The sequence below is a fragment of the Neofelis nebulosa genome, chromosome 6 (genome assembly GCF_028018385.1).
Source record: "Neofelis nebulosa isolate mNeoNeb1 chromosome 6, mNeoNeb1.pri, whole genome shotgun sequence".
Classification (NCBI taxonomy): Eukaryota; Metazoa; Chordata; class Mammalia; order Carnivora; family Felidae; genus Neofelis; species Neofelis nebulosa.
This window is the reverse complement of record NC_080787.1, coordinates 140,572,961-140,583,564: the sequence shown is the minus strand read 5'-3', so window position 1 is coordinate 140,583,564 and position 10,604 is coordinate 140,572,961. Positions and strand designations below refer to the sequence as shown.

Genomic DNA, 10,604 nt, shown 5'->3' with positions numbered 1-10,604 from the left:
CATCATACCCAAGAAGCCTTTGGACAGATTACATTCTGAATTCATCAACTTATTTCAGAACTTTATTTTTTTACTCTTCCAAGTAAAAAATCTGCAAAGAACTTACATTGAGCTTTGGGCACTTAAGGGGCTCAGTCGGTTGAGTGTCTGACTCTCGATTTCTGCTCAGGTCATGATCCTGGGTTGTGGGATTGAGCTCCATGTTGGACTCAACACTGTGTGGAGCCTGCTTAGGATTCTCTCTCTCTCTCTCTCTCTCTCTCTCTCTGTCTCTCTCTCCCTCCCTCCCTCCCTCTACCCCTGTCCCCCTCTCATGCTCTCTCTCTCTCTCTAAAAATAAAAATAATTTACATCAAGCCTTACACACACACACAAAGAGGCTAATTTTTCTAAAAAGCCAATATAAGTGTTGCTGGAAGCATTGTTTTATTCGCATGTTTTTATTTACATGTTTTTTTCTGAAATATTTACAGTAAACAGGCTAAAATGAGAATGTTCTTGTTTCTAGAAAAGACTTTTTCTTTTCCATTTCAAATGAACGTATCATCTGGAAACAGTCTGCTATTTAGTAGAAGAGGCCAAATGTTCTCTGGTGCAGCAACCTGTTTTCCTCTGAAGGAACTTATTCCTATCCCATGCCTACAAGTAGAAGTTTCCGCTGTTCAATACTGTTTCCTACAGGCAAAGCCTCCTGATGCGGGAGCGAGGTAAAGAGCTAGATCAACAACCCTCTGGCCAGACGCTTGGTGAAGGGAATATTCTGCTGGTCCAATTAAGCTCTCCTTCTTAAATGCATGGATAGTTGTTTCTCTGAGAGTGAACGGGACTCAAAACTTGAGTGCTTTGGCTTCACTGAGAAATCCGCAAATATTTCTCAGAACTTGTTAGCACTGATGGCGCCAGGGAAGCAGAATTAGACTGTCCCTTGGAAACCGGATAGTCTTACTGAACACGCAATTTACATTGTTTCCTCTAACACTATGTCTGCCTTCCAGCGATAGTAAACTTCGCTCCTGCAAGAACAAAGAGACCCCACCAGAAATGATCTATGTTGAACACTTTTGCTTCTGTTTTCCGTCTATGTTTTTCCAATGCCAGCACTCAAGCAGGACTAAACGAAGAGACACATTCCTAGTTGACACAGAGGACATATTTTGTGTCTTCTGGTGCCAAAACACACCAGAGGGTTAGGTGCTAGAATGGAAAATAGTTCTCTCCATTTCCTGATGACTTTCGCAGGCATTCTTATTATCTTTTAACTTTCCTCTCGTAAAACACCCCCCCACACACACACACACACGCAGCACAAGAAATTACTGGGTTCTTTATTTATGCCTTATAATAACCTTTATTTCTTGGTTTTCGCAGGCAGAGACAACTGCATTAAGTGCTTGGAACTCACTGCTGCGGGACACAGGGAAGAACTGGAAACTGTGGGAAGGCTAAGCGCGCCAGGGGTAAAATTAGCCTTCAAGCATATGACTACCAGGAAAGCTCAGAACTACCAGAATCAAGATATCATGGGTTGTCATCAGGGAGTAAATCAAGCAATAACTCTTTTTAAATAGATGCAAGATAGGAAATATGTCCTCTGTTCACAAATGTGGGATGGCAACCCAGCAGGTTTTTATACTCCTGTAATCGCTAAACCCCCATTTGCCAGTACTAACATCTGAGTAATTACAAGGAAAGACTGGAGTAAATTTTATCCTCCTGATGGCCTTGCAAGGCACAAGGTTTGAGAGAACAGGACATCATCGCAATCAATCACAGATAAACCCTGTCTCTGGTCAACAATGGGTGACTGGACTGTGCGGGACTTCTGGCTTTCCCTTTTCCCTGTTTGTATGCAGATGTAAACAGCCTATGGAGGCGGCTGGCTTTTCCCAGGTAGTGTCACAGAGCCTGAGCAAACGCTGAAAGGAGGAAGCTAAGACTCGTTTTGTGCTTACCCGCTGTCAAACAGCTTTGAAATTTAGGGACTTCCTCATTTTGTCACAAAAACTGTTTGCTGTGTGCACCACGATGGGAAAAGAGCAATGGGGAGATCGGAGTGATGTATACTAATCAGAGAGGTGAATGTTATCAAAAGGGTTAGGAGCCTGCAGGTAAAAATATACACTGTGTTCTCAGCTGTCACTCAAAACCATCTTGCAGATGTATGAAACATCAAATGGGCTCCTCATCACATATTTTTTACTGTGATGCACAGATCAATGTCATCAGAGGGAGCCATCACTCCAACACACAGGCTAATTTAATAATACTGAAACTTCATAATATTTAGGTGCATGTTAATTAGAAAAGCGTAGAAAATTTTATAGCATATATCATATTTTATTTTTTATATTTTATATTATTTATATAATTTACATTTATTTATATACTCTTCTAATTACCAAGATGTGCCTGAGTGTATTTAAATGCATTAAGATCTTGAGTTTACTGGATAGCGGCTCTAGTTATGGGAAAAAATGACAATAAGCTTATCCCCATTTGGAATTTAGAAGTCCCAGAACAGGTTGATGGAATATAAGCAGAAGCATAAGCGTATTTAGTAATTTTACAAAAGCCTTTCAAAATAGATGGATATTAATTTCTGTGCAGTCTTTAGGGGACAAAGCCAGGAACTGATAAGTAGTAATGAATGAGAAGTGAGTGAGTTTGATGATAAGAACAGCTGAAATGAGCATCAGAAGATGTAGATTCTACGGACTGCCACGAGCCTCCCGGGTGACCTCAGCCATTGCGGTTAACAGACACTTAGCTGGGAATCACAGAAGACTCTGTACGTTGGAGGGAATGAGAAGGTGAACAAACTCTGGTTCTTCCGCCCACAAGAGGCGTATGAGATGGTGAGGAAGAGAAGACACACAATCACAACGTACACGTGGCAGACCGGAACTAAGAACAGACCACACAGAGGGAGAACTGAGACCAAGGAAAGGCCCCCTTCACCTACAGAGGGAAGAGTGTGAAGGAGAATTTCATGGAAAGTACCATCCGAAATGAGCCATAACAAACAAATGTTTGACAAGGAATCCTGAAGGTGGACGATTCTGAGGATTTCACTTCAGAAAAATGTGGAGAAAAACTGCAAGAAAAGCCTTGAAGGGTGAGGCTAAATTCAGTACCCAGGTGTTTTTAGCCTGGACAAGAGCTCACCAAAGTCACCGAATCCTCAGATCGGCCTTTTGGACTCATGCTCCCTGCCCTTCCTCATTTACAGCATTTGACTGGCGTTATAGAAGTTTGTGTTGGAAGAGTCATAATAAGAGAGCCATAGTTATCAAGATAAGAAGTCTAGACCATTTCTTCTGTGGAACAGGAAGAGCCAATTAAAGCTGAGTCAGAAGGCATCAGGATCATAGCTGTGCCTTAGAAAGAAATCTGGGGTGGTAATGTGGGGAACAGAATGAAGGAAAGAGGGGTAGTGGTCAAGAGAGGGAAATGGTAGTGGAAAAACAATAATCTGAGGAAGGGACAATGAGAACCTGTGCAGAGGTCACACAGGCGCAGAGGGATCGAGACCAAGGGGAGGTATGGATTTCAGAAACAATGCAGAAATGACTTGATAGCTGGATAACCTGGTGGGTGGGAGGAGTAGAATCCATGATTAATGTAAACTTTATGGCTTCGGTGTCCAGGTGAATGTTGATGCCACAAATATAGAGAATAAAGAAAAGGAACAAAATGGATAAGGGAGTTAATATATTCAAGTGAGGGACATGGTAAGTCTGAAGAGCTTACAGGGCACTGAAGGAGAAAAGTCTAGAAGAGTTGTTCTCAACCAGGGTCAATTTTGCACCTTCCCTCCTGCCACCGACAGGGCACATTTAGAAATGTCTACAGACACTTTGGGTTTTAACATTGGGGAAGAGGGGCATCACAAGCCTCTAGTAGGTAGGGTATGGGGTGCTGCTAAGCACCCTAAAATGTCCAGGACAGCCCCGACAAGGAAGAATGAACCCCCTAAAAATGCCAGTAATGCAAAAGTTGAGAAATCCTGGTCCACAGGAAGTGAAAGCTTCAAATCTGGAGTTGAAGGAAGTAGGAACGGAGGGAGATGAGAACTTTCGCGCAGTAAGCATGCACTTTCTGCAGCAAAAGACTTGAGAGAAGATTAACCACAATGAGAGTGCATGGAAAAGAAAGAGAAGCAGGTGGCTGACAAAATCCTAGGCAATGCCATCACCTAATTAACTGAGTTCTTTGGGGTGAGGTGATGTCAAAAACACTTTCATATTCATTTTTTTTTAAGGAAACCCTACCCTGAACTCACAACCCCAAGATCAAGAGTCGCATGCTATACTGAGTAAGCCAGCCAGGCACCCTCAAACCCTGTTATATTTAAAACACAGCGTCATGGGGCGCTCCGGTGGCTCAGTCGGTTAAACGTCATGATCTCACAGTCCATGAATTCGAGCCCTGCGTCAGGCTCTGTGCTGACAGCTCAAAGCCTAGGGCCTGCTTCAGATTCTGTGTCTTCCTCTCTCTCTCTGTCTCTCTGTCTCTCTGTCTCTCTCTCTCTGTTCCTCCCCTGTTCATGCTCTGTCTCTGTCTCTCAAAAATAATAAATAAATGTTAAAAATATTTAATAAATAAAATGCAATATCCTGATGCCTGTTTTCATCAAGAAGATAGATAGGAATGAAATGGGGGATCATGGAGCAGATCAGTTATGAACATCCCAAAAAATTCAGCATTGAAGATCCATCCCAGTCTGTAGCAGGGAAACAATGTATGTGGTCTGCCAATTTGTTATAACTTAGTCACATAACCACATGACTGTACACAAGAAAGTTAAGAAGAGAATTGGAGGAGGAGGAGGAAGGCAGGGGGAGGAGGAGGAAGAGACGGATGAAAAGAAAAGAAAGAAAAAAGAAACAAAGGAAAACAAAGAAGAAAAGGGGTGGCAAGGGAAAAATGGCAAGATAAGAGAAACAAGGGGAAGGGAGGGAGGGGAAGGAGAAGGGTAGAGACAACGCTAAGAGACTGACAGGATACGGAGTAAATGCAGGTCTACCCCGGCCACCCTCAATAATTCTGTGAAACTGTAAAATGGGAATACATTCCACCTATAGCAAAATCTGCTTCTTGAACAGGGTCATCACTATTTTTCAAAAGATACATAGCGCAAAATGACAGAAGAGTAACCAACACTCGTACAATTCTCCAGGACTTCAATAAATTGTGCTGCAGCTCTGCTCCAGAAGGCTGAATGAGGGTAGGGAAGCCTCGAGCGGGACAGGCGATGGGGAGGTGGTGTCAATGCTCCAGAGCAAAGGAATGTGGAAGGATGCGTCACAGGCAACCCTGGAGTGCTGACCAGAGACAAAGGAAGTCTGCAAGAAACAGAAGATGGTCCTTTCCCATTCAAACCGTTATGTGGCCCGCATATACAGGTAGGCTTGGAAACCAACCAAAGGAGACATCACTGGCCATGAAAGAGGACGAAACACATGAACACAGGAGAGAGGTGGTATGAGTGTTGAGCCAGAGACACCTTTAATTCCAATCTTGGGTCCACCATTAGCTAGTTTGATGCTGTTTGCAAGTAGCAGAATGGCTCTGAAACTTAGCTCCTTTCTGGTAAGCTTCCCGAGCGTGCTGTCATGATCAAATGGCATCGCGTATGTAAAGCACTGAAATTGGAGTTAGACATTATTCTACAGCAGCTACCACTGATGGAAGGGGAGTCCCTCCATCAGTGGTAGCTGCTGTAGAATAATGTCTAACTCCAATTTCTGTAAGCAATGACAAAAAAACAGACCAATAGGACCCACGTTCTAAGTCAACCCAAAATAGAACATGTTAAATAAGGTAACGCATTTGAAAACTGAAATCTTTGCTTTTGAAAACGAGCAAGTAACTTTTATGAATTCACAGCAGTGAGAGTGGCCTTTGGAATGCTGGTCAAATTTCCTCTTTTAAGTGATTGAAAACTCAGAAGGAAATGAAAGGTTATTGTAGTTCGGATGTATGTGGGCCAAAAGAAACTTTAATTAAAAGGAGGCTATTTATTTCAATTTTTCAAATGTATGTAACACGAGATTAAGGTGGAGTTAGAAAATTCTAATTCATAATGAAGTTATATAGATGTGCGTATGTACACACACATACTTATGTGTATATACATACATACATTTTATATGTATATGTATGCACACAAATTATATATGTACGTATTAGAAACAACAGAGCTCCTCTAAGGCTGCTATTACTGATGTGTAGCATCGTCTAAAAGATGTTAGCCTAGAGATATCTAGCAGAAAGTTGTCCTTAGCTTTCTGTGAACCTGACTAGGCTACATCTCCCAAATTCATCCCTTTGTAAAGAAAACATATTGGATAAAGTTCTCGAGTGCTTCGTGGAATACTGAATAAAAGAGCTTCAGGAATAAAGGATGTGCTTCCCCCAAGCTCCATCCAGGCCACTTACCTGTCCAGGAGCAAGTTGGGAGCAAATAGGAGCTTCCCTGGATGCTCCATGGAGCGCCAGACAAGTCCAATCATCAGGATCTCTAGCCAGGCACATTCCAGAAGGTGAACCTGATCGTGGAGGCTCAAATCAACAAAGCCTAGAACAAGACAAGGAAAACCCTGCTGACTTAAACTGCAAAGTCATTATTAGTGAAATGAGAAAATCAAGGATTTGAGCTCGTGAGGTCTATTTTCTAGTAGTAGGACATGTAATGGAAGCACACTTGATAGGAAAGTCAAGGTTTTTTTCAAACCTAGTATATCAATGAACTCTAATGTAACATTAACTTTCTTAGTGCCTTAGCGTCACATCTATAGACATGTACTACCTTGTACAACCCTCTTAGCTTTCTATAAAGTTCTGTACTTAAATAAAACTGGTATCTTAGACATCTTTTTTTCACTTAGACATTTCTAATAGCCCTATGTGATTACTGCATTTCATTTCTGATTCAGTTGAAGATATTTAGGTACAAGAAATTTAAACAACTTGCCTAAACCAAACAGGCATTGGAACACAGGCAGGACCAAAATCACTACATTTCTATTTCTTTGCTTCACTACTAAGCCATGCTCTTTTCTTTTTTTTTTTTTTTTTTTAACACCATGTAAAAGGAAGACTAATGAAATAGCGTGTGTAAATAAATAACGTGAGGGAGAATGAGTCAGAGGAATAAAGGTGACATTATAATTACTTCTGGTAATAAATACTAATGTGCCCTTGTTTTCTAAAGGCTTTAATGGGAGATTAAAGCTTTTCCTAATCATCACTGACAATAATGGTGGATGCCTAATGATAACACCAACAACAACAAGGAGGAGGAGGGGGAGAAGGGGAAAAGGCGGAGGAGGAGGAGGAGGAAGAGAAAGAGAAGGAGGAAAAGGAGAAGGAGCAGGATGAGGAGGAGGAGGAGGAGGAGGGAGAGGAGGAGAAGAAAAAGAAGACCGATTTATTGTGCCATGACTATGGTTTTGAAGCCATGCTAACTATTTCCTGAATAATTTTTTAAATCTTTATTAATACAATAACTCTAAGAGGTAGAATGCCTCTGATGGGAATGCCCTTTTACAGATAAGAAAACAGATGTTCAGAGAGCTTATATCTTTGTTAAGATCAGAGATGGGACTATAATCTCCAGAAGCTGTGCCCTTGATTACAACTGATACTACCTCTTATGAGCTGCAATTAATTATAGAATCTGGATCAAATAATTAAATAAACTCAACCACACAAATCAAGATCCACCAGAGTGACAGGCATTAAATGAACAAAATGACCATAAATCTTGCTGCCTCCCAAACCAGCTCCCAGACCTCTTGCCCTGAGGTATCACATCAGGCTATTTCCTTCCTCTCTCCCTCTGCCTTCATCCCTTTGTTCTCACTCATCCATGAGACTGGCTCTAGAAACCCCTTTTCTGGTGTCCTCTTATTTATTTTTTCTCACTATTATTACACTGTTGTTAGTTATATATTGTTATGTTTATTAAACAGCCAAAACAGAAGTTTATTTATGTAAGCAGTCAAGGATGGATGGTTTGCCAACTGGATGTTTTCTCTTGGGTGTCTTGGAGCTATCACAGGATCAGCATTAAACAAGTAGCTCATTTCTGATGCATGGAAGAACCACCCTTACCGCTAAATAGGTGACAATCCACATAGAGAAACCGCAACTAGAGAAAGACCTCAGAGTCTATGCCTCCTCCGAGCCATCGTTCCATAATCAAGCCTCACCAATTCTATCTTTGAAGTAACACTAAAATTCTTCCTCTCTTTTCTATATTTCCAATGTTACTATTTTAATTTAATTCCTAAGAGTCTCTCACCTTTCTGTCTGACTTTAGTAACTTAACATAAGTTATTTTGAGACTTACCCATGGTCTTGCATGTATGACTAGTTGATTCTTTTTATTGCTGAGTGGTATTCCATCGTATGGATATACATGATAAATAAAAATACAATGTACGTATCCTTTCATTGGACTTTTGGGTTGTTTCCAGCTTGGGGTTATTACAAATAAAGCTTTTATGAGTAGTCTATGTACTACTTTCTTGTATGAACATAGGCTTTCATTCTTCTTGGGTAAAGATTTAAGAGTACAATGGCTGGATCATACAGATCTGCAGGTATATGTTTCACTTTCTAAGAAATTGTCAAACTGTCCATTTTCGCTTCCAGTCAGCAACAGATAAGAACACAGTTGTTCCATATCCCCCCTGATACTTGGTATAGTCAGTCTTCTTAATCATAGACATTCTAGTAGATGTACAGAAGTATCATAGTGGCTCTGTGGCTGTAATTTGCATTTCTCTAATAACTAACGATGTTGAGCATCTTTTCATGTACTTCTAGTAGATCATTACCATACATGATATTCATGGTAATTATGCATATATCTGTAAATCCTGCTAGACTGTGTATTCATTAGGAGAACCAGATGCATGATCCTATCAAATTCTGCTTTTTAAAGTCCAAATTTATTGCACCTTTTCCAACATCAATCAACCATGCCACGGCCCACAACAGGGTAGACTTTACCAGAGCAGGTGTCTTCCCATTGGAAAGAGTGGGTTTCACTCACATACAGCAGGGCCTGCAACTGGAGAGAAAGTGGGTAGCTTTGTTCATTACACAAACAAACAAAGAACAAAACTAAAAGATGAAAAAACAGTGTGTTTCAGAAGAAAAAAAAAACTTCTGAAAAGAAAAAGGAACAGGTATGTCTACAACCTGCAGCCATATACCCCCGGAGTGCACTGGGTCAAAATGGGCTACCTTAGTTCTGGAAGAAACACAGCCTGAGGTGACGGGAAATGTTTCTTTTTCTCAGTACCCAAAGTCTGATGGGATAAACCGACTCCAGTGGGCAGTACTTAAAAGGAAAGCTCTCAAGGAAGTTTTAATTCCCTAAGATTTTACCCCAATCTTTGGGTGAAGCCTCATAATAGCAATGCAAATGACACTGTAAATTAAACTCACTTTCAGAAATGTTGACACTCAAAAGTGATGCCATTTTTCATGACATTCACTGTTTTATATGGGGAAAAATATAACCATGTGATAATGTCACCCATGATGACACCTACACCACATTATCCGGTAACCTCCACAAACCTCAAAAAATCCCACAGGATGAGATTTGGGAGTATCTTGGGAGAGAACTGCAGCTGGCCACAAAACCATTCGATTTTGGAAAACCAGAGGAGTGTTCTCTGGTAGCAACCTTACATATTAAGCTGAATCATACTTTTTAATTCTCACTTCAAAAATTCAGTGCTACTTAAGTCTGACAGTTTTAGTGGTCTTTTGGGAACCTCAGAAGCTCACCATAGCCATTTGTACCACACAAGTCTGGCGATTATGAAATCTGTCTGAAGTATGTCTGTTAGTAATAGTTTTCAGTCCGAGCCCAGCAGAACTGCTGGGGCCTTCTGTTGAGATGATGCAGACCTCTCAAAAAGAAACAGTCTATTTAATTATCTTTCCCAGCTGTGCATATTGCCTGTGGACAAGGGTTATTGTATCTCTTGCACAGTATCCTCTGCAAGTTCCTGGGGCAGGGGCGGGGGTGAGGGTGCAGAGAAGCCTATCAATCGACCTTCTCGATGAACGTGAAGGCTACTGAAGACTGTCCATTAAAGACTCTCAATTCATAACCAATGGAGAAAAATAATGTACTCAATCCCAAACAAAATTATATTGTCTATACATAGACATCAAGTTTCAACCCTTGGTTATTTTCCATATAAACAAGAAGGATGATCTAATGTGCCATTTTAGGTAGATCTGCTATAAAAATCTAGAGGCATTCAACAAAGCCTTCCCTGAGCACCGGAAAGTGATGGAAGTATGAAGACGGAAGGGAGCAGCATCTATGCGATATGAATAGAGGCATCAGTGACAGGTCTTAGGACAGGTGACACAGTGAGAGATGATTCACCCCCCATCACTTGGGGACTTCCATCTTAGTGACAGTGGACAGTGACAAGGCGCCCTGGGCCTGTGAATTCCACGCGACTGCAACAGAAAGCATAGTTAAAAAGTAATAACAATGGATTGCTGAGACCAAAGGAAATCAGATGCAAGGAAATCTCATTTTATAAATTAAATTTTTTTCATGT

The 10,604-nt window shown here is 41.0% G+C and overlaps 1 protein-coding gene across 5 annotated transcripts in view; it reads right to left on the bottom strand.

Moving 5' to 3' along the window:
- ESR1 (estrogen receptor 1) overlaps positions 1-10,604 on the bottom strand; it is a 427,462-nt gene that overhangs the window by 67,244 nt on the left and 349,614 nt on the right. For 4 of the 5 annotated variants that reach the window (XM_058735672.1, XM_058735671.1, XM_058735670.1 and 1 more), the window contains exon 6: positions 6,442-6,580. In XM_058735672.1, the coding sequence (XP_058591655.1) occupies positions 6,442-6,580 (139 nt within the window). Of the gene's footprint in view, positions 1-4,798; positions 5,346-6,441; positions 6,581-10,604 lie in introns of those variants that run through there. The other variant, XM_058735674.1, reaches the window with a different exon arrangement.